The following is a 24048-nucleotide window of genomic DNA, read 5'->3' on the forward strand; positions in this document are numbered from 1 at the left end:
ACTGTCTGAGCCACCAGGGAAGTCCCAATTTTACTCCTGACCGCTGGCAAATGATGCACCCGTTGCCAGTATATTCTCAGCTTTCCTGCACCTCTTCACAAATAGAGATACCAAATGCAGATGATGTACAAGAGACTGTGGGATGGCAGAGGAGAAGTCGGGTAGTTTCTTGAGAGAGAGGATATTTGGGTTGTATTTTGCAGGATATATAGGGTGCTTTTTGTGTAATGAAGAGATAGAATAGGGCTTCCGGCTGATGCATGGGGTCAAGGAGCAGCCAGGCTAAGCAGGCATTGACAGGAGTTTCTGCACAGATAGAAGGCAGCTTACTTGGGTGGAAAATTCTGCAAGAAAAGGTTCATAAGGGGCAGGTTTTCATTGCTTTCAATGCTGCATATAGGTGCTTAGATTTAACTCACAAGAAATAGGAAGACTTTGGAGATTTGGAAGCAGTTGTGGAATGATCTCAGTTCTTGATAGCACTGGGACTGGAAAAACTGGTTAAGAGGCTCCCAAACTGGTCTAGTGGGGAAGTGATGGGAACAGGACTAGAGAAGTGAGGAGAGGAGGATCAGGACTAAGTCAAGAGCAATTTAGCAGGGACTTCCCTGGTGTTTCAATGGCTAACACTCTGCATTCACAACACAGTGGGCATGGGTTCAAACCCTGGTCAGGGAGTTAGATCCCACATGCCACAGCTAAGAGTTTGTGTGCCACAACTAAGATCCCACATGTTGCAATTAAGACTTAGTGCAGCCAAATAAATTAATAAAAATTTTTAAAAAAGCATTTTGGCAAAACTTCAATGCAGGGCCTTGTATTCGGGTGCTGTGTGTCCATACCCCAGTTGTTACATCAACCCTAGAAAGCAGGGGTCAAGAACACTATTTCAGTAAATATATCAGGCTGGGTAGATCTTAGCATCTGTAGAAGTTATTCACTCCGCTGTAGAAGCGCAAAAATAGCCAGAGGTGCCCAGTAAACTAGTGGGCATTCCAGTGTTCCAGTAAACCTTAATTTTACAGACACTGAAAATTGAATTTCATAGAATTTTCACGTGGCACGGAATAATCTTCATTATCAGAGTTTTTCCAACTTTTAAAATTGTAAAAAGCATTCTCAGCTTACTTGTGGAGCCGGACAAAAGCAGAGGGCAGATCTTGGTTTGCCCACCGGTGGTACTTTAAGCGTTAGCAGCATTTCAGTTTTACGGATAGGATCCTACAGCCAGTCCCTCAAGGAGTTTTGCTGTCCCAGCCGCCGCCAGGCCACGCCCCCTCTGGGCGGAGCCAGCGCATGCGCGGCCGACCCTCGGGCGGGGGGCGGGGCGGGCCGCGGCTCCGAGTTCCAACATGGCGCACGCTGGCGGCGGCGGCGTTGGCCCTGCGGGCCGGGGGCTGAGCGGTGCCCGCTGGGGTCGCTCGGGCTCCGGGGGCCATGAGAAACTGCCGGTGCACGTGAGTGGTGCCCCAGCCGTCCCTGGGGAACCCCGTCGTCCAGTCCCCGGAGGTTGGCGCCCCCTACCAGGGCCCCGCCCGACCCTGGCCCTGCGTCGGTCTCCGCTCCGCTGGGCCCTGGACCCGCGACTCCCTGCCTCCGCCCCTCGGAGCCCGGCCTGTACCCCTCCCGCCAGGGACCCCCGGCCCCGTCCCCTTCTGCGCCGACCGCGGCCCACCAGGACCCTCCCCCTCCCCGCAGGTGGAAGACGCCCTCACCTACCTGGACCAGGTGAAGATCCGCTTCGGCAGCGATCCTGCCACTTACAATGGCTTCCTGGAAATCATGAAGGAGTTCAAGAGCCAGAGGTACCTGCGGGGCCCCTGCCCAGGGGGACGTCCCAGGGTACGCCCTGGGCCGCAGTGGGCCTGAGCGGTGTGGGAGCCACCACCCCCCGCTGACCCTCAACAGGGTGACCTTGCTCAGGTTATGACTTCTCGGAGCCTCAGTTCCTTCTTCCAAAAAACGGGACGGAAGGGTACCCTCCTTGTGGAGCTATTGTGGGGATTTCTGGAAGGAGGGCAGGGATGGGGTGAGGCGAGTGAGGCAGTCAGGCAAGCACAGGGTGGGATCCTGTCTTCACTCAGAATGTTGCGTTTTTTTAAGATAAATTTTGTTCGTCGGGGATTTTTTTAAAATTTAAATCCCCCCCCCCCCAAGCACTACATGAAAATGTTACTTATCCTGATTAAGGAATGTTTTGGCACTCTCTCCCCCTCAAATCTTAATCCCCAAGGTGAGTGCCTCACTTGCCTCGCCCTCATCCCAGGCCTGCTTGGGAAATAACGCACATAAAATGCTTAATAAGGAACCTGGCACTTAGAAGGCATTTAAAACACATTAGCTGTTTTCATAGGCACAGAATCAGGGGAGTTAGAGATATATCGGGGACCTCCCGATCCCCTATCTTGTTTGACAGGGGGCTTGCTGAGACTTAGAGTGGGCCAGGGGTTCACCCAGATTCACGTTAGGAGCAGAGACGGGACCAGGACTCCATCCCTTCTGACTTAGATTCGTGAGTATCAGATCCACACTGTGCTGCTTTCCCAGAGGAAATAATAATGGCAGGACTCACCTGGTTTCCTTCCACAAGACCTTGGCCCTGACTGCAGCCCTGAGGGAGAATCCCGTCTCCTCTCTCCTTGAGCTGTTAAGCAGTTTCCACACTTGCAGGGCCTTTGACATTTATGCATTACCATCAGTTGCTGGGAACAACTCCTGTGTCACAGCAGATCACTAATTCGTATGAAATGAATTTATCTCCCCGTTTAGAGGACTTGGCTTCCTGTCTCTTCTTGGAGCTCAGGATGTGCAGCTGGCTCTCCTGACATTTTCAGAACCTCGCGCACGTGCTTGCGGTTTTTTGGAAGCTGTGCTGTGTGCCTGTTGTTTGGGGTTTTGCCAGGAAGATACAGGGAGCCCAGGCCTGGCTGCCTTGGTGGTGGACCACCGTCTGCAGAGTCACCCAGAACACAGTTGAGGGTGCTTCGTTGTCTGTTGAGCGGCCTGTGTCCTGGGACCGTTAAGACAGTCAGAAGTCAGCTCGGTTCCCAGTTTACCCCCTAAGACGCCCCTGCCACTCCTGGCCTTCTTTGTTCCAGCATCGATACTCCTGGCGTCATCCGACGAGTGTCGCAGCTCTTCCACGAACACCCTGACCTCATTGTTGGATTCAACGCCTTCCTTCCTCTTGGCTACAGAATAGACATTCCCAAGAATGGCAAGTTAAACATACAGTCGCCTCTGTCGAGCCAGGTATGCAGTCGTGTGAGTGATCTGGCCTCAGCACCGCCCACCCTGGCACTGGGGTACTCAGGCCAGGCAGTGTGTCTCGTGTGTTTTTCATTGGCAGGGAAGCAGGTGAAGGGCCGATCTTCTTGAAATGCTTCTAGCACAAATCAAAATAAATCGAAACACCTTCCCCAGCAGCCTCTGCATCCCAAATTGATCCATTTGGCAGATTTAAATCAAGAGTGGGTGTGCCTGTATGTGTTAGGGAGGCATTTTTCCGAACATAGTTTTATGTCCAGTCACAATCAGAGATGTGGATGGACCTAGAGTCTATCGTAGAGAGTGAAGCAAGTCAGAAGGACATTAGCATCGTATATTACCGCGTGTGTTAACATGTGGAATCTAGAAAAATAGGACAGATGAACCTAGTTCCAGGGCAGGAATAGAGACTCAGACATAGAAAACGGACATGTGGACACAGTGAGGGAGGGGAAGCTGGGGTGAATTGGGAGATTAGGTTTGGCATAAGTACACTACCATGTGTAAAATAGATACTGGGAACTCTGGAATATAGCACAGGAGCTCAGCTCAGTGCTCTGTGATGACCTAGAGGGATGGGATGGGGTTGGAGTAGGAGGGAGGTCTAAGGGAGGGGATATGTGTGTGTGTGTATATATAGCTGATTCACTTGGTTGTACAGCAGAAACATAACATTGTGAAGCAACTGTACTCTGATTAAAGATAATGGCAATCGCAGCCACCAAGGTCTGGGTTTGCGGCTCCCCCTCAGAGCGCTAGGCAGGCCATACTTGTGCTTGGGCCCGTGATCCCTCTGATCACCCTTGGCACCACACAGAATAAGGCGGTGGAGATGCATGTGTGACCAGCCATCTTTATTGTTGATGTGCTTCATTTCCCTATGGGCAGGACCATGGACTCAGCTCAGGCTTGTGGTCCCTTCTTTCGTAAGTGACAGGTGGCAGCCTCTTCTGTCTCTTCAGTCCTTTCTTGTTTGAGCTCACCAGACCCCCTGAGAAAAAGACTGTTTGAGCTTTACTTTTATAAGATAGCCATTATCTTTTCCTCTCCTCGGTCCCGTTGCCATTTAGGGCATAACACATTGCTGGTGGCGTTGCTGGCCAGGGCATTGTGGGTGTTCAGCGGCATCCCCGGCCTCCACACGTAGGCCCTCACCCAGTCGAGACAGCCAAAAACAGATCTCCAGACAGAGCCACATGTCTCCTGGGAGCAAAATCACAGCATTGAGAAGCCCTGGTGTGACTGAACCAGCTCTTTGAACCACCTCCTCCTCCATCTCTGCCCGAGGGGTTTTTGCAGGGAAGCTAAAAATCTACTGTGAGGCATTTTGTAGGTTTCTCCTCTGTTGAAGGAGATTGCAGTTTCCTATCAATTAGGGAGTCAGGATTTGAAAAGAGAGCAGTGCGAAGCGACTTGGCAGTGGCAGGTCCCTCTCCGAGGGGGGCTAGTGCACACATTCTGCGTTTTCTCTATGCAAGGCAGTCTTAGCACGTCAGCACCATCAGCAAGTCATCTCATTAAAGCTGAGGAGTGCGCCTCACTTTTAAAAAGGTACTTGGAAGCCTGGGGCCAAAAAAGCTTCTATTTCATGTTTGCAAATGAAGCCCCAGGATCCAGAGGTAGCGCTTCAGATGATAAAAGCCTTAGCAGGGATTAACCTTCAGAACAGTCTCTGGCGAGAAAAGGAGCTCTGTGCAGCTATGTGTGTGGGGGCACTTTGCTGAATCCGAAGCGCTGGTAAACACTGGGTGTTGAAGAAAGAACCGGTGACCAAGCCCTAAATTGCACTCCCCATGCGGAATTTGCCTTTCTCTAGCCCCGTGGGAGTAACTGCTCCCAAGGCCGGATATTCACACGAGCCTCTCCTCCTCTTAAATAGCCGCAGGGCTCCTGCTGCTCCCCAAGTGACTTCCAGACCTGTTGGAGAGATAAGGAGAACAGACCAGTCTTGTCTGCCCCCGGGGTGGATTTCGTGACTGCAGGCTTATTAACTCTGAAGAGGAGTTTGATGAGAACGTTCCCTTAACAGCTGCCTACCAGGGCTTTTCGGTCTTGCTGCAGCCTAGGAGCCGCCATGTGTGGGGCTGCTCCCCCCGCCCGAGAGGTCCGTGCCCTTCATCCCCTCCGGTCACCCGCTGCCGTCTTGGTTTCAGTCACCTCTGTTTCCAGCCCTGCTTCCCGCCAGGCCCAAACCCCATGTCTTCTGAGCTTGTTAGAGGCCTTTTCAAGTCAGTGGTAGCCTGAGAACTTTCCAGGGCTCCCTGCTCACTAGTGCCATGGTGATTTTTTTTTTTAACTGGTTTTTCTGGCTTCACTGTACTGAAGGACCTTCTGTGTGTGTGTGTGTGTGTGTGCGCGCGTGTGTGCGCGCGCACGCATGAGTGTGCGTATGTGAATATTTTCCGTTTCTTCATCTCGTCATTAATGCTGTCAGCTATAGACAAGGAGAAAATGGTGGTTAAGTGCTAAGGAAGAGAAGTGGTAGCCTGTGGGGAGCCTTTTGTGCAGGGCTTCTCAGCCTTGCCACTGGGGCCAAAGTGTTGTTCTTCGTGGGGCCCATCCCACACTCTGCAGGCTGTTGAACAGCATCACTGGGCTGCACCCCCCTGATGCCAGTAGCCCCCCCCCGCCAGGTATGACAACCTTAAATGTCTCTTGACGTTGCCAAGGGTCCCCTGGGTTGGGAACAGAATCTCCCTGGTTGAGACACTGGCCTAAGGGAAGGATAAACAGACATGTGCCATGATGTGGGCGGCCTGCCCAGGAAGACCATCCCCTGGCTGCGGCCTTTGGGCTCAACACCTTTTTGGATCTTGTTGACTTTAGTTATAACGTCACCTCCTCAGAGAGCCCCCCCCCCCACCAATTCCCATCCCCAAGGCATCTTCACAGCATCCCGTTTTACATATTTCAAAATAGCATAGGAGAGCTAAGAAATAAAAAATGCGCTGTTTCCTGTTGGTTTGCCTTCCCTGGCAGGTGGGGTCCTCCAGATCAGGCCTGACTTGTTCATGACTGTCCCCGTTCGGGACACCTGAAGGGCGAGGCCCCAGGCAAGAGTGGTGAATCTTGGCTGCCAGTTCTGCTCAGGACAGACCCTGCCTCTCGGGGCGGCTCCTCTGTACTTGTCCAAGATCACAGCTGCTTAGATGCACCTAAGAGATAAACCTTGAGGTGCGGTTTATACTTTAGTGTTCCCTCTACATTCAAAGGGAGCCGGCTGCCTGCCCTCCGGGAAGGGTCATGCAGTGTCCGTTCAGTCTCGGGGAGGCCACCTCTTGGCTTTATGTCTTAGTCATCCATGGGGCAGAGGTAGGCCACCTCCTCTATGCCAGGCACTAGGGTTTGTTCAGATTCCTGGCTCTCCCGACCCTTGCATGGTTGAGGTGGGGGCTCATGCGAGACACGTGTGGATGGATGTGAGACATGAGAAGGAGTTCAGCGCCATGAGTGAAAGATAGCAGAAGCCAGGCCTGGGGAGGCGCAGTGGGCAGAGGAAGGGGAGCAGGGGCCACGCCTGTGTCCTCTGGGGGGAGGCTCTGAGGTGGGAATGAGTGGGTGTGCCTGAGAAAGCCAGGAAGCTGGTAGGGTCGGGACCTGAAGCAGAGGCTGTAGGGTAGAGAGCCAGGAGCGTGAGAAGCCAGGGGAAAGTTCTGGAAAGGCCCCTCCAGCTGCCATGCCAGAGGTGGACTCGGGGCAAGAGAAGATCTGGGAGGCTAGAGGGGGGCCCTGTGTGAGCCAGATGGAGTGGAGGGTACTGTGGACCAGGGGCGAGGTGTCGATGAAAGTGAGCAATCTGGGTGATGGCATGATGCCTGTGGCTATGGGTGGATGCAGCACCCACTGAGATGAGCAGTGGGGCGGGGGGCAGAGGGGGCCGCTGCTCCCTGTTGGGACGTCCCCTTGAGGGGTCTCTTCAGTACCAGGTAGGGCTGTGTGTGAGCACTCAGATGGTTGGCCGCGTACAGCAGTTCCTTAGTGTCCAGCAGGCGTTTCTACTGTGCCTGGTCAAGGCCACCCACAGCAGGCAAAGCGCACAAAAGCCTGGATTGTTCCAGAAAGTTTAGACCAGGGGTTGGCAAACTGTGGCCCACGGATCGAGCCAGCTTATGTTTGTATGGCTGGTAGCTTCTGCATTTTTAAGATTGTGGTTAAATTTTTTTTAATTGTGGTAATATTTACATAACATAAAATTCAGCATTATAACTATTTTAATGTGTCCAATTTAGTGGATTTTTAGTAAATTTACAATACTGTGCAGCCACCACTAATTCCAGAACATTTTTATTACCCCAGAAAGAAACATGGACCTCCTCAGCCCCATCCTTCACACCCCCCCGCCCCTGGCAGCCACTAATCTGCTTTCTGTCTATATAGGTTTTCCTGTTCCGAATACTTCATATAAATGCAATCATGCACTCTATGTCTTTTTGTGTCTGGGCTTCCTTCTCTCAGCGTTGTGTTTTTGAAGGTCATCCATGTTGTATTGGGGCTTTCCCAGTGGCTCAGCGGTAAAGAATCCACCTGGAATGCAGGAGACCCTGAGTCAGGAAGATACCCTGGGGAAGGGAATGGCAACCCACTGCATTGTTCTTGCCTGGAGAATTCCATGGACAGAGGAACCTGGCAGGCTACAGTCCATGGGGTTGCAGAGAGCTGGACAGGACTTTAGCAGCTCACAACAGCAGCAACATGTTGTACAGCACTTCATTCCTTTTTAAGGCTGAATAATATTCCACTGCATAAACGGAGCACATTTTGTTCATTCATTCATCACTTGATGGACACGAGGGTTGTTTCCACCTTTTGACAGTTGTGAACAGCGCTGCTGTGAACATACATAAGGATTTGCTTTACCACTTGGGTTTGGTTCTTTGGGTGGATACCTAGGAGTGGAATTGCTCAGTCACCTGGTCACCGTGTCTAACTTACTGAAGAATCACTGGACTGTCTGCCACAGTGGTTGGACCATTACCGTCTGACCTTTTTTGTGGAGCCCTGGTCTGCAGGGGTGGTTCTCCGTCTTGTCACCGTAACTCACTTCCGAGAACTGGAGGAGACACGTGGTGCTTAAAAATGCCCCCTTATACTGGTGGGAAAGCAGCCCCCAGTGAACACACAGCCTCCTCTGAAACCATCCTGGGCTCCATGGCTGCTCCCTCCCCCGCCCCTGCTCAGCTATTCCCACCGACAAACCTGTGTACCACAGAGGAACACAGGATCAGATCTCGTTAGTTTAAGTGAAAGGTGATCAGGAGGAGCATCCCCAAAGAGATTTAGAACCAATTCCAGTGCCGGGGAGAAACAGTACTTAAAGGGTTGTGACTGCTCTAGGTCTCTTGCGTCTCTGTTTTCCTTGGCTTCCTAGAGTTGCCTCTGCACCCACCCCAACCCCACATTCACCCCCACCCGAACCCCAGATTTGTATCTCAGAGTTCTGACCCTCAGTATCTCAGAATATGACTGTGTCTGGAGATAGGATCTTTGCAGAGTTGATTAGGTAAAATGGGGCCGTTAGGATGAGCCTTGATGCAGGCTGACTGCAGTCCTTACAAGGAAGAAATGTGGACATGGGGAGCGCCTTCAGGGATCTGTGCGCGCAGAGGGCCAGCCCTGTGAGGACGCAGCAGGAAGGAGGGGCAGGTGTCCAGCCAGGAGGCCTCGGGAGAGTCCAGCCCTGCTGACCCCTTGAGCTTGGACCTCCAGCCTCCAGAACTGTGGGGAGACAGTGTCTGTTGTTGGCACTGCCCAGCAACCCTGGTGCACTAGTGGACCCACTCGGGTGCTGGCGGTGCGCCTGCTGGAGGTGGCGGCAGTGTGCCTGGAGCCCCCGGGAGTCCAGGGTCAGCTGCAGGTGCCAGGGGATTTCACCCAACCGTGGATGAAGCCCACTCTCTTCTAAGCACTGCTCCAGGCACTAGGGATACAGCCATGTCCAAAAGAGAATCCCTGCTCCCCTGGAGCCTCCCTGCAGCTCAGGGCTGGACAGACAGTAAAATAAGTAAAATGTGTCACCTGTAGGAAAGTGGTATGTGCCGTGGAGAAAAAGAGCGAGAAAGGGGCTCAAAGTGCTAGGAGATGAGGTCTAGAAGATTCCCTGAAAGGGGTTGTGTACGCAAAGACCTAAAGCTGAACCAGAGGGATCCGGACCTGCCCGAGACTCGGGCGGGGACCTGCAGGAAGCCGAGGGTCAGTCCTGACGGCCCAGCTGTGGTCAGTGGCAGAGCAAGGCCGTCCTCAGGTGGTTGTTCAGTTGCTAAGTCGTGCACAACTCTTTGACCCCACGGACTGCAGCACACTAGGCTTTCGTGTCCTCCGCTATCCCCTGGAGTTTGCTCGGGTTCCTCTCCGTTGAGTTGGTGATGCCATCCAACCATGTCATCCTGTGCTGCCCTCTTCTCCTTTTGCCTTCAGTCCTGACATCCTCAGGACCACACGTGAAATTCCAGTCTAAAGGCGGAAACGTCGCCTCCTTTGTGGGGTGGTCCTGTCCTGCTGTGAGTTAGGATTCCAGCTTCTAGGAGAGAGGGACATGTGTCTGTTTTTTATTTGTATTTATGTTGACAGAAAAGCATGTAAATGGAGAGCATGCTTGATGGCTGCTCAGGGCCCATCAGTCTTCTCTCATGTCTTGCCCCAGGCTTAGCACCAGAAGTCCCACAGCCCTGGGCAGCCTGGACAGGGGGCCTCCCCCACCTGCGGGGTCCCAGTCTTCTGCCTGCTGACAGCAAGTAGCTTTCACACTTGAAAACAGTCTGACTGAAATGGACTGGCCAGAGGGGTGGGAAGACTTTGTTATAAACAGCCCAGAGTTGTGCTCCGAAAGGGAGGGAAGCATCCACGCTTTGTAGTTTTCTCGTGAATGCTTATTTTTCAAAGTGTGGAGTGTGCATCATGGTTTCATGCTCTTTGAGTCTGTTAGAAGGGTAGGGCAGTGGTGAGTTGGTGAGGCTCCCAGGAATGCATGGGCACTCAGAAGGCTGAGGTGGGGCTCCGTGTCTCCCCGTTTTCATGCCCACTCTCTGCTTCCCTCTCTCTAGGCCCCCAGAAGTAAACTTCTTCTGTATTGAAGGAAGAGACTCGGCCCTGTGCTAAGTTTTGCCTGCTTCCGCGCACAGCGGCTCAGTCTGGTGTTTCTCACAACCTGCTCCCCTGTCGGGCCCGACAGTAACTCGCTGTTGTCCTGTTGCCAGGAGAACTCGCACAGCCACAGCGACTGTGCGGAGAGCGTGAAGCAGCAGACGCTGTACAAGGAGGACAAGCCCCAGGTGCCCTTGGAGTCCGATTCCGTGGAATTCAACAATGCCATCAGCTACGTGAACAAAATTAAGACCCGCTTTCTGGACCACCCGGAAATCTACAGGTCCTTCCTGGAGATACTGCACACTTACCAGGTAAGAAGACGTGGGCCACACTTCTCTGCGGTGTGGGCGGCGTTGTTCAGTGTCAGGTGCGTCGGAAGCATCCAGATTTTCTCCATGAATTCCTGTAAAATTCTGATTAGCTGGGGTTTTTTTCTGCGTTAATTTTATTTTCTGCTGTGGTAGAGTATATATGTAAGAGTTAACCATTTTTAAGTGTATGATTCGGTGGTGTTAAGTACTGTACAGTCACACTCTTGTGCAGCCATCGGCATCATGCATTTCCAGAACTTTTTCATCTTCCTGAATTGAAACTGTGTCCCCATTAAACTCTTAGAACTCCCCCTTCCGAATCCCTCCCCCAGCCCCTGGCACCCACCCTTCTGCTTCCTGTCTCTGAGTCTGGCTCTGCCGGGGCCTCCTGTGAGTGGCTTCATACCTGTCCTTCTGACTGGCTTGTTTCGTTTAGCGTGATGCCCGTAAGGCCTGTCCCTGCTGTACCATGTGTCAGAATGGCCTTCTTTTTGAGGCAGAGTATTATTGCATTGTATGGCTTGGCCTCGTTTTCTTTCTCCATTCACCCGTCAGCAGACACTTGGGTGGCTTCCCCCTTATGGCCACTGGGAATAGCGCTGCTGTGAACAGGAGTGTACCTGTTGGTGTTCTGTGTAGGTCTGCTTCTAATTTGCTCCCTGAGGCACCTCTGCAGCCTCTTTGGGAAACACACATTAGAGGATTAAAGAACCCCCCCCCCCCAAGAAGACAGTCTTCCTTTTATAAAATGGTTTAGTTATTATTTAGACAATAGAACTACCCTGTATTTATGCTGATTACAACTGGGCCTTGCGCCAGGTACTGGGTCAACAGAGACGAATGGTTGCTGTTGCCTAGGAATTCAGTTTAGGGCTACGCGAAGGAGAGGTGTGTCAGCGCTGAAGGTTGCTGACCCCATGAGGGGTCAGGGAGAGGCTACTCAGGTTGAATGTCTTTTAATATTTAGTTAATTACTTTGGCTGCATTGGGACTTGGTCTTGGATCTCGGTCTTCAGTAGGATCTATCACTGCCGCACACAGGCTCCAGTTGCGGCCTGCAGGCTTGGTTAACTCTGTGGCAGGTGGGATCTTAGATCCTAGACCTAGGATCAGACCTGCGTCCCCTGCATCACAACGGGGATTCTTGATTCTTAACCACTGGACCTAGGGAAGACCCTCAGGTTGAATCTTAACAAATCAGAACCATCAGGTGAAAGACACAGTCTCTTGGTGCTGGGCATGGCCTGTGCAAAGGCCCAGGGGCCAGAGCAGGCAGCTGGCTTCAGGGAAATTGGCAGGGAGTACAGGCAGGCCAGTGGCAAAGGGGCATTGGTGTCATGCAAGGAGTTCAGATGTCATCTGTGTGCAGACATGGAGTCTCTGCTGCTTTTTGTTTTTCTAACCAACAGAACCCATTTAAAAAAAAAAAGTTTATTTTCATTTATTTATTTGGCTGCGCCCTGTCGTAGATCTTTGTTGTAGCATGTAGTTGCGATGTAGACTTTTTAGTTGCGGTTTGTGGGATCTAGTTCCCCGACCAGGGATTGAACCCCTGCTCCCTGCCTTGGGAGCACGGAGTCTTAGCAATTAGACCACCAGGGAAGTCCCGAGGACCCACTTTTAAAAGTGAAATCTTGTGCCCAACCTTAATAGAAATAAAGAAGTGAGACTCCTTTTCGTGTAAATGTTGATGAGATGAACAGCATTTGCTTCCTGCAAACCCAGTGGAGCTACTTCGACGGCCTAAACGTCTGCAGGCACTGGTGCTGACGTCATGCGTGGCCCTGCAGCCTCACGTCCAGCGTCTGCACAAGCCTTGCACAGCATCAAGAACTTCCTGCTTCCCACAGAGAGGTGGTTGCACGTGGCAGCTCTGAACACCGGTCTGTTTGCAACCATGGGGGTTTATGAGTCTTTCACAGATTCTGTGGGGTCCAAACATCTCAGGGGCAAGAAGGATCATTAGAGGGAAGGCCAGGAGATATCTGTTCTGTTGATGGGAATTGAGCAGAGACGTTAGACTAACTTAACAAGGGTCATAGCGAAGGGCTGCAGGTTGATCTGGAGAGCGCGTGAGGGGGAAGATACAGCTCAGCCTTCTCCAGCCACAGCCACAGGAGTCAGTTGGAAATGCAGCCGCCTGGGCCTCCACTCCAGGTTCTGCCTGGCACCAGCTTTTCCAGCATGCACCCTGGCAACAGGGACCATCCATTTCTTCAAGAGGAGCTGGCAGTGTGAATTTCTATGTGAGTTATTCTGATTTTAGAACACTGGCTCAGATTTTTTTTTAATTTACGTAATTTATCTTTGGCCGCCCTGGTTCCTGGTTGCCGTTCGGGCTTTCTTGGGTTGCGGTGAGCGGGCGCTGCTCTTCGCTGTGGTGCACGGGCCTCTCATTGAGTGGCCTCTCTCGTTGCAGAGCACGGGCTTTAGGGTGCTTGGGCTCAGTAGTTGCGACCCATGGGCTTCATTGGCCCACGGCATGTAGAATCTTCCTGGACCAGGGATCGAACCTGTGTTCCCTGGATTGGCATGCAGATTCTTAACCACTGGACCGCTAGGGGAGTCTGGGTTTGAATTTTTTTTAAGACATTGTGAGGCCAACGGGGCTCTAGAGTAAATTTAGCCACATGTTACTTTTTTTTTTTTTAATCTGTTGAGCCTTGATTCAGACCTTAGCTGTGACCCCTGCCCTTCAGAGCCCTTTTGCTCACCACCCTGAACCTTGGGGTTCTAATCCATAAAATGGCTATAAAGCTGGTGGTGCTGACCCAATTAAACGTGGTTCACTGAGGTCACTGATTGAAGCACAGTGCTTGCCTCAGGTCAGTGGAGGGGAGTGGGTTCCCTCACACAGCCTCCTACATGGGTCGTGTGCCTGGACAGGCACAGCCAGCTCTGCCCTGACACCGCCAGGGTGACCACGCTCTGCATATACGCCCCGGCCACAGGGCTTTTGGGGAAATGGGCTCAGGGCACGACAGTCAAAAACTGTGTCAGCCACACACTGACAAAAAAAAGGTACCGGGCCTTTTCTGGTGGTCCAGGGGTTGAGAGTCTGCCTGCCAGTGCGGGGGACACAGGTTCAACCCCTGGTCTGGGAAGATCTCACATGCCTCAGGGCAGTTAAGCCCGGGTGCCACACCTGCTGAGCCCACACGCCTTAGAAGCCCGCGTGGTCCACAACAAGAGAAGCCACTGACGTGAAAAGCCAAAGTGCTGCAACTAGAGAGGAGCCCCTGCTCGCAGAAGCTAGAGAATGCCCAGCTAGAGAATGCCCATGCGCAGCAACAAAGACCACAGCCAAAAAAAAAATGTTTATATATAGGCACCTACTAGAAACTGGTAGCACCATTGTACACTCGTTTGATGGCTAAGCGTGATGTGAATATTGTAACACTTGACCTTGGAGAAGACCTGAGGTTCACCTGTGGACATGGGAGGGGGAAGGTTGCAGCCTGCGGGTCACTGTGAGGTACCAGGAGGGAGTTTCCTAAAATGCGATGGGAGGATGTCGCCCCCGATTGGAAGGGTGGCTCCTGACAGTTGAGAGAGGCTGTGTGCGTGTCGGGTGGCGTGCGTTTCCCACATGGCCTGGCTCAGCCAGGTATACTTCTCCACACTCGCCCCTTGTTACTCCTGGACAAAATCCTGTCTTACTAGCAAATGCAGAATCCACAGCACGCTCAGATCATTCTTTAGCATTTGTCCCAAACAGATGTCTGTTTAAAACAGGCCTTGGAGCATGGCTGACTCTTCCTGCGGGAAAATTTACAGGCGGCGCATCCCCGTGTCAGAGAGTGTGCCCCCGTCACATGATCGTAGATGGCGCCAGGCTTCCCTCTGCCAGTGGCACCAGGCTTTCTTTGCGCCTTGTAATGAGAGCGCCCAGCTCCCCACCGCCTGCACAGAGATCACCATCACTCGCCCAATCTGATGAGCAAAAATGCTCTCATCGTGTTGTGGGCGCTCAGTTGTGTCCGACTCTTGGTGACCCAATGGACTGTAGCTCACCAGGCACCTCTGTCCATAGAATTCTCCAGACAAGAATACTGAAGCTGGGTTGCCATTTCCTCCTCCAGGGAATCTTCCCCACCCAGGTATTGAATCCTAGCCTCTTGAGTCTCCTGCATTGGCAGGCGAGTTCTTTACCATGGAGCCACCTGCTGTGATGCTGTTTTAAATTGTATTTCTTCAAACATCACTTAGTCTGATCACTGTTTTATCTGCATGGGAATGATTTGTATTTGTTCTCTGAGCTGAGTGATCTTTGCCTGTTTTTTCCTTTGGTCTTCAAGTGTCCCGGTGACTTGGGGCAGGGTAGGGTGGAGGCAGTTTTTCCTCCCTCCTAGCTGGGTGCTCTGTGTGCCAGGATTTGGAAAGTACCTCTCCTCGAGGAGTGGAGCAGGCCGAGAGGGGAGGGCGAGCCGAGGGCTCCCATTCCTGTCTCTCCCCCTCTGCAGCTCCGGCGGGGGATGTCGAAGCCTTGTCGTGCTGCTTGCTCTGTCATGTTCTGGCTGTGAAGTTGATAGGGACTAACTTTTTTTTAATTCACTCTTCTTTTTTCTTTTTTTTTTTTTTTTTGGCTACTGGGTTTTTTTGTCTTTTTACTTTTTATTTTAATTGAAGGAAAATTGCTTTACGGAATTTTGTTGTTTTCTGCCGAGTGTCAACACGAATCAGCCATAGGTATATACGCGTCCCCTCCCCTCCCTCGTGACCCGCTCTCCCATCTGGTTTTCGATGCTGTGCCCAGGCTTTCTCCAGTTGTGTGAGCGGAGGCTGCTCTCTAAAGGCGGTGCGCTGGCTTCTCATCATGGTGGCTCCTCTCGTTCCGGAGCATAGTCTGCAGGCACGCCAGCTTCAGTGGTGTGCCGCACAGACCTCACGTAGGGTCTTCCCAGGTCAGGGATCAAAGCCATCTCCTGCATTGGCAGGCGGGTTCTTACCACAGCGCCAACATGGAAGTCCAAGGACTGACTTCTGATGGCCGACTTGCGTTCTCCTCGCCTCTTCCTGCCCTCCCAACCTGCAACCCCTCTGGTCTTCATCCTGTTGTCTTAAGCTCCAGGTCAAGCCATCTCCCTTCTGGGGCCTTGGTGACCCTGGAAGAACAAGTCCCTTAACGTGCAGGCCCTTCCTGTCCTTCTTCGCCCTCTGCCTCTTCCAGATCCACCGCTAGCTTATTTCCCCTGCCCAGCAGGACGAGTCCCCTTGCCCTTGGGAGCACTGTGAGTTCGCCGTTGACCTTGCCCTTCCCCAGCCTCTGCTCAGCAGTGCTGCTTGAGGGCTGGGGCAGGGCCCTTCCCTGACCTTGTCTCTCCCACATTGCCTCCACGCTCCCAGCTCTGACCCCATCCATGGCTGGGGCTCAGGCCAAGTTGTGCAGCAGGGTCAAGATGCAAGCACACAGGGCTATTCTCCAGAGCCGGTGGAAGGGGAGTGGTTGGGGAGTAACCTGAGGTGGCAGCGGGCTGGGCCCCTCTCTCCTGGTGGTAGCAGTCAGGGGCTCTGCCCGCCGAGTCTGTCTTTCATGAATCATCCCTCTCTCCTCCACGATGGGATGCCTGAATGTCCCAGCCTAGGGTGTCTCCTGGCTCCTTGGCTAACGACTTGTTTTCCTTTTCCTGAAAATCGACAGAAGGAGCAGCTGAGCACGAAGGGCCGTCCCTTCCGAGGCATGTCTGAAGAGGAGGTGTTTACTGAGGTGGCCAACCTCTTCCGCGGCCAGGAGGACCTGCTCTCCGAGTTTGGACAGTTCCTGCCTGAAGCCAAGCGGTCCCTGGTGAGTACAGAGCACCCACCCCCGTCTGGGGCGACGTTCCCAGCCAGAACCCCACACCTCAGTGCAGCCTTCAGGCCAGGCCGGGTTTATCCACTCCCCAGAGACACTAGCTTTCCCCCAAAGCCACACCCAGTGCAGCCGCCCATGGGCCCCGAGTGCAGGCTCCACGCCCTCATTGACCGGGAGCAGGTCCTCCGGAGGGCTTCTCTGGACCGAGAGCAGCGGGTGTGGGGCACAGTGTCTTCCAATGGAGACCTGCCCGTAACCGGGCCCTGTGGTGCAGGAGGGGTCAGGCTCACTGCCTGCCTGTGCGGAGGGACCGGGTGGACGTGGGCTGAGGCTCAGCAGTGCCTGGGTGGGGGCATAGACCTGGGAGCGGAAGAGGGGCCTGGGATGGGGAGTTCGGGAGCGCAGACTGCACCGTCAGCCTTTCCCTCTCTGCTGAGGCCTAAGGCCTGCCAAGCTGCCTTTTCCATTTCCTCCTCTTCTTTTTCTTTTCTTGCGAACTTAACAGGTTTCAGAAAAAAATTGAAGGAGAGTTCACGTAACACAACGTTCACCGTTTTAAAATGTACAGTTCAGTAGTGTTAGGGTTTTTATAGTGTTGTGCAGCCGTCACCTGTGTCTGGTTGCAGAACGTTCCCAGCGCCCCAGAAGGAAGCGTCGTCCTGTTAGCAGTCACTCCCCATCCTCTCCTCCTGAGGCCCCGGCAGCCACCAGTCTGCTTTCTGTCTCTGTGGATTCGCCTGTTCTGGACGTTTCATGCATTGGTAGATGGGATCACACGGCATGTGGCCTTTGGCACGTGGCTTCTTTTCACTCAGCATCATGATTTGAAGCTTCATCCATGATGTGTCAGCACTTGAGCACTTCAGTGGCCGAATAATAATCCCATCGTGTGGCTGGATCCCAGTTGCTCATCTGTTGTCCATTGATGGACACTTGGGTTGTTGCCAGCTTTGGTCACTGTGAATAGTGCTGCTGTGAACACACATGTATAAGGTTTTGCTTGAACACGTGTGTTCGGTTCTTTGTCTGTACCTGCTGCTGCTGCTGAGTCGCTTCAGTCGTGTCCAACTCTGTGCGACCCCATAGATGGCAGCCCACCAGGCTCCCCCGTCCCTGGGATTCTCCAGGCAAGAGCGCTGGAGTGGGTTGCCATTTCCTTCTCCAATGCATGAAAGTGGAAAGTGAAAGTGAAGTCGCTCAGTCGTGTCTGACTCTTCGCGACCCCATGGACTGCAGCCCACCAGGCTCCTCCATCCATGGGATTTTCCAGGCAAGAGTACTGGAGTGGGGTGCCATCACCTTCTCTGTCTGCAGCAGGTTGCTGCTGCTGCTGCTGCTGCTGAGTCGCTTCAGTCATGTCTGACTCTGTGTGACCCCATAGATGGCAGCCCACCAGGCTCCCCCATCCCTGGGATTCTCCAGGCAAGAGCACTGGCGTGAGGTGCCATTGTCTGTACCTCGGAGTGAAATTGCTGAGTCATATGGTAACTGTATGTTTAACTTTTAAGAAACTGCCAGACTGCTTTCCACAGTGGCTAAACCATTTTCCGCTCACACTGGCAGTATACTCAGGTGTCAGTTTCCACATCATCACCAATGCTCAAGATTTCCTTTTTTTAAAAAAAAAAAAAAAAGATAGTCTTTGAGTTGGCATGAAATGGTATCTCGTTAATAATTGTAATTTGCGTTTCCCTGCTGACTCATGATACTGAGCATTTCGTGTGCTTACTGGCCATCTGTTCACCTTTGGAGAACTGCCTTTTCAAGTGCTTTGCACAGTCTTCGTTTGTCTCCTGGTTGTTGGGTTTTAAGGGTTCTTTATATACTCTTGTCATCAGTCCTTATCAGATACTTTTCTCTATTCCGTAGGCTGTCTTTTCGCTTTCTTGTTCGTGTCCTTTGGTCGGGTCCCGTTACCTGTTTTTTTCCTTCCGTCGCCCATGCTTTCACTGTCAAATCTGAGAATCTGTTGCTAATTCTGAGGTCATGAAGGTTTACTACTGAGTTTCCTTCTAATACTTGTATAGTTTTAGCTCTAATGTTTGGGTCGGTGATCCAGTTTGAGTTAATGTTTGTATATGGTGTGAGGTAGGGGTCCAGTCTGGTTTGTTGAGGGAAATTGTTCTCTTCCCATTGTATAGTCTTGGCACTCTTGTCAGAAATCAGATGGCCAGTATTATGGGTTTATTTCTGGACTCTGAGTTCTAATCCGTTGATCTCCACATTTGTCTTTGGCCAGCACCACATCGTCTTGATTACTGTAGCTTTGTAGTAAGTTTAAAATCAGGAAGTGTGAGTCCCCCAATTTGGTTCTTTCTCAGGATTGTTTTGACAAGTCAAGGCCCATTGCAGTTCTGTATGAATTTAAAGATTGGATTTTCCATTCTAGCAAAAAAGACCATTGGGAGTTTGAAAGTGATTGTATTGAACCTTCCAACTGTTTGGGGGAGTATTGCCATCCTAACAAGATTAAGTCCTCTACCCAACAAATAGGCAGCATTTCTCCCTTTATTTAAATGTTTAATTTCTCTCAGTAGTGTTTCATATTTTTTTTTCCCCCACTGTGTAAGTCTTGACCCCTTTGATTAAATTTATTTCCAAACACTTTATCCTCTTTGTTGTCATGGAATTTTTTTGTGTATAACTTGATTGAGTGATTGATTATTTTTGTCTGTGCTGGGTCTTCTTGCTGCTCGGGCTTTTCTCTAGATGTGGAGAGTGGAGGCCACTCTAGTTTTGCACGGGCTTCTCATTGTGGTGGCTTCTCTTGTGGAGCACAGGCTCTAGGCATGCCGGCTTCCATAGTTACGGCATGTAGGCTCAGTAGTTTAGACTCCCTGGCTCCAGAGCACAGGCTTAATAGTTGCTCCGAGGCATGTGGGATCTTCCCGGATCAGGGAACAATTCTTTACCACTGAGCCACCAGGGAAGTCCTGCCATTGTTCTCTTAATTTTGCTTCTGGACTATTCATTGCTCATGTGTAGAACACCACCGCTTTTTCGTGTTGATTTTGTATGCTGCAACTTGGCTGAACCCGTTTGTTTGCTTTGATAGTTTTCGGGGATTCCCTAGGATTTGCTAATAATATAGTTTTTCCAGTTTGTGTGCCTTTTGTTTCCTTTTTTGGCCCAGTTGCTCTGATAGAACTTCCAGTATTGTGTGGATTAGAAGTGGTGAGAGCAGGCATCCATGTCTCGCTCCTGATCTTAGAGGAAAAGCTTTGGTCTTTCACCACGAGTGTGATGCGAGCTGGGGGCTTTTCGTAAGCAGCCTGAGGTTGAGGAAGCCTGCTCTATTCGAAGGTTGATGAGTGTCCCATTTCCTCTCTCCACTCGTTCTCTTTGCCCTTGACGGCAGCTTGGGGGTGAGCACAGAGAGTCCCCCTCCCATCCTCCTGCATCACCACCGCCTCTCCCAGGTCTGCTTCTAGAGTGAGGGTGCGGTGGGGGCACGGGGCTGCAGGACAGCAGGTCTCGCAGGAAGGGGCTCACAGGGCAACAACAGTCCGAGTTTGGATGCCATTCAAGACTCTTGGTTGATCAGGTGGACTTCGGGTGTGCAGCCTGGGGCTCATCCCCATGTTACTGTCTCCAGGACACAGAGCACCATCCCTTAGAGTAGAGTTTCCACGCAGAAACACTTCCTGACTGAGCCAGAGAAGCTGGCTCTGTGGCACAGAGAGTTCTGTGCCTGTCTATGGGGCTGACGTCAAGTCTGAGAGCTGTGGCCAGTCCTGCCCAACTTCTTGGAGTCTCGGGTGTCCTGGGGGGCTGGACTGAGCCCAGTGAGCGCACAGCCCGGACCTCCTTGGGCTCTGGGTGCTGCAGGGGGCCTTGAGCTGGCCATGTCACCTCCCAGGCTTCATTGCCTTCTCTCTTATGTGGAACTGACCACCCCTCCTGCTCAGGGCGGGACTGAGGTATTGTCCTTCAAGTGCTTCTCGCAGGGCCCAGCTTATACTCAGTGCTTTGGAAAGCGCTGCTATGGTTGTGTTGGAAAATCCAGCCTAGAATCCAGGCTGGTCGTCCCATCTCCCGCACCAGCCTGCTGCCTGGCCTGCCGGAAGCCCTTGGGGAATGCCTGGGCGGGTCGGGGAAACAAAGCCCCTGTCTAGATCCCCCAGGGACAGAGAACTCACATGTACACTGGGCCTCTCAGCCTGGCTGCCTCCTTATGGCCCTACCCTCAAGTCTGACTTGCTTCTTTAAGCCCACTGTCTGCATCATGTATCTCTCTGAACTTCAGAATCCTGACTTGTTTTTTACTCTGTGTTCCCAAATAATGCCCTTCGCAGTCGCAGCTTCATTGCCATCTTCCTTCTCTGTGCATGTTCCTGCTCATCAGAGACCTCCCTAACTGGCTCATGACCGATCCTCCTAACTGGCTCCCGGAGCCACGTGGCCGAGGAGCAGAGGGATCTCGGCACCTCCTTCCCACTGCATACCCTTCTTTTGTTGGCTCAGCCCAAGGTTGTGGGCACTTGGGCCTCTGTGTCCCGGGAACTCGAGCTGCATCGTGCCCCCTGCTTTGAAGCCTTTGCTGCTCCCTCGTACACTTGGTGGATAGTCTTTGGGTCTCATCCTCTTGGATCTGGGTCTGGAATCTCAGCTCTGACCCAGGTGTTGGCGGTTCTCTTCTGAACCGTTCCTGCAGGGATGTGTGCCCAGCGGCATCCTCCAGTGGCCTTCCCAGAGCCGTTGCTGTCCGCGCCTGTGGTCCAGGGGCAGCCCACCCTGTGGCTTCAGGAAGGAAAGGCCTACCTGAGTCTCTGGCCATCTCTCACCATTCTGGAGGACATGCTCTGCTCGGGAGGCTCAAGAGCGTAGCCCCCACTTAGGAGGTGGGGGTGCGGCACCTAGAATAGGGCTCTGAATTACATACGTGGTCCATGTCTCGCTTTGTCCCCTCCTTTCTGCAGAAGCCTGGCAGGTCACCTCCTCATCCCTCAGCTCCCTCATCTAAATGTGCTGAGAATGTCTGTCCCCAGGCCAGTAGGAAGTTTCCTAAGCACAGTGTCTGGCCCTGGTGAGCCCAGGGCTGCAAAGCAGGGTCCTGCCTTGGCGGAGCAGCCATCAGACCTGCTTCAGGGGTGGGTGGGAAGCCCCGTGTACTGGAGTTGTGGGACGGTGCACAGCAGATGCTTGGTAACTGGTTACGCTGGCCGTCTACCCAGCTCACATGAAGTCTGCAGGCCTTGGTTCCTGAGTTATCTTGTTGCGTCTCTGTGAGGGGTGAGTAGAGCCTCTTGTTCTCTGAGGGCTGTGGTCGCAGCACCCCCTGGCGGACACAACTTGGCATTTACCGAGCTGGACTCTGACAAAGCCCACCCTGGACAGATAAGCATCTCCCTCAGAAAAGCGCCTACTCAGTTTCATTAAATGGTATTTGTTATCAGTCCAGCAGTGTTTTTTGAAGTGTACGTTGGGTGATTAGAGCTGTTTGTGCTTTTTAAAAGATTTCATCAACTTTTAAAAATTATTAAAATACTCATATGTATATATAATTCATCTTATAAAGTGATCTTACATTTATGTTTCCACTAAAACGGCAGGAGAAAGAAATCAAAGGTAAAATTGGATATTGTCCTAATTAAACTCGACTATTTGGCCTAGATTGGGGCTCAGCAGTTTTCCTGTTAAGGGCCAAACAGTAAGTGTCTTAGGCTTTGCAGACCGCACAGTCTCTGTGGCAAGGGCGCAGCTCTGCTGTGGTGGCGGGAAAGCAACCACAGGCCTTCCATCAGTTAGTGGGCGTGGCTGTGTGCCAGTAAAACTTTATTGACAAACACAAACTGAGCCAGCCCCTGCCTAAATGGTTTCTGGGGGCCTTCTGCTGAGGCTGGGACATTTAACTGAAACCTAAGAACTGTCTGAACTGTTAGGGGAAGATTGGTGATACTGAGCTTGCTTTCCAGCTGGGTGATCTTGGCCAGGCGAGCAGTGGGTATCCCCCTCACTCCCCACTCGGCCCACCCCCGCCACCAAGTCCTACTCAGCATGTCATTCTGTCCCCCCTCTAAGAAGCGATGTTCGCACCAGTTCTGGGATCTACGGCAGATACCAGTTGAGGATTTTTTTACTTTAGCTTCTTGGAGTAGTCTTAAATCTTTGGATAACTACTCCTCCAAAGAAATTTTATCCCCTAAGGGACAAGGACAGACTTTGTTGGACAGGGACAGGCTTTGCGACCCCATGGACTATAGCATGCCAGGCTCCTCTGTCCTCCACTGTATCCCAGAGTTTGCTCAAACACATGTCCATTGAGTTGGTGATGCCTCCAACCATCTCATCCTTTGTTGCCCCCTTCTCCTTTTGCCTTCAATCTTTCCCAGCATCGGAGTTTTCCAATGAGTCAGCTCTTTGCATCAGGCAGCCAAAATACTGGAGATTCACCTTTAGCATTTGTCCTTCCAATGAGTATTCAGAGTTGATTTCCTTTAGGATTGACTGGTTTGATCTCCTTGCTGTCCAAGGGACTCTCAAGAATCTTCTCCAGCGCCACAATTCGAAAGCATCAATTCTTCAGCACTCAGCCTTCTTTATGGTCTAACTCTCACATCTGTACATGACTACTGGAAAAATCATAGCTTTGACTATATCCATAGTTAAGTAGTAGATCTTTATCATTGTAATTATTTATATAAAAATAGTACATGCTCATGGAAAAAAAGCGTTAATGAGAGCATCAGCTATGAAAAGTAAATTTCCCTCTTTCTTGCCTCAGTTTCCCAGTCATTCTCTTCAGAGTTAAACTTACAAATGTCTTATATATCTTTCCAGAAACCTCTGAGTGCAAACAAATGTTTATCCTTTAAAAAAAAAAAAATGGCATCCTGTTTGTTCGAGCATGCCCCTAGGGGTTTTTTCCTGTTTGGAATAGCAATGTATCAGATATGCCTGACCCTAGCAGCAACACAGAGCTGACTCATAGCTGACGTTTGCCTCTGTTTTGTTTGGAGGCAGCACGATTTATGCACCCAGCCACCCCTTCGTGTGGTGTCTCTGCATAAAGGCCCCATGGTGGGGTAGGGGGTGACTGCTCTGTGCCTCTGCAGCCTAGCCCTGCAGAAGAGCTACAGTGTATCCACCTTCTCCCTTGCCTGGACTTCCATACAGATAACAAATGCTGACTAGATTCTTCCAGAACCATTCTTCATAAATATTGCCAGCACCCTGACCTGTTAATAATCAGTGCTTGGTGCAGAGAACCAGCAGTGAGCATCCTCCCCCGCCCCCCCTCGCCCCCGTCCGCCGCCCATGGTGACATGGCCTCCAGGATGCATTTTCTCATTCATAGGAAAGAACACAGACTTGGCTGGAAGGCCCGCGAGTGACCTGGCAGCCGTCAGCAGCTTCCTCTTGCTGCCAGGGCTTTGCATATACTGGTCGTCTCACCTGAAATGCTTTTCCTTCCTGCAGTGCACCCACACAGGCAGACACCCTGTCAGTGGTCTGCTGGGTGAGTCCCGCACCAAGGCCCCACTTCAGTGTCTCCCCGCTGAGCCCTCCCTCACTTGTCAGGACCCTCGTCCTTCTAGGCCTTCCATGAGCCTTCTCCCAGTCTCACAACGTGCAGCTGTGGTGAGCTGGGTA

The 24048-nt window shown here is 52.0% G+C and overlaps 1 protein-coding gene across 3 annotated transcripts in view; it reads left to right on the plus strand.

The window, feature by feature from the left end:
• The first annotated feature begins 1298 nt into the window (after nt 1-1298).
• The window catches only part of SIN3B (SIN3 transcription regulator family member B), a 43945-nt gene continuing 21195 nt past the window's right edge, over nt 1299-24048 (plus strand). For all 3 annotated transcript variants that reach the window (XM_006057869.4, XM_006057870.4, XM_025293780.3), the window contains exons 1-5: nt 1299-1457; nt 1699-1805; nt 3099-3252; nt 10461-10661; nt 16303-16446. In XM_006057869.4, the coding sequence (XP_006057931.1) occupies nt 1353-1457; nt 1699-1805; nt 3099-3252; nt 10461-10661; nt 16303-16446 (711 nt within the window). In that variant the 5' untranslated portion in view covers nt 1299-1352. The remainder of the gene's footprint in view (nt 1458-1698; nt 1806-3098; nt 3253-10460; nt 10662-16302; nt 16447-24048) is intronic.

The sequence above is a fragment of the Bubalus bubalis genome, chromosome 9 (genome assembly GCF_019923935.1).
Source record: "Bubalus bubalis isolate 160015118507 breed Murrah chromosome 9, NDDB_SH_1, whole genome shotgun sequence".
In the NCBI taxonomy this organism is placed as follows: domain Eukaryota; kingdom Metazoa; phylum Chordata; class Mammalia; order Artiodactyla; family Bovidae; genus Bubalus; species Bubalus bubalis.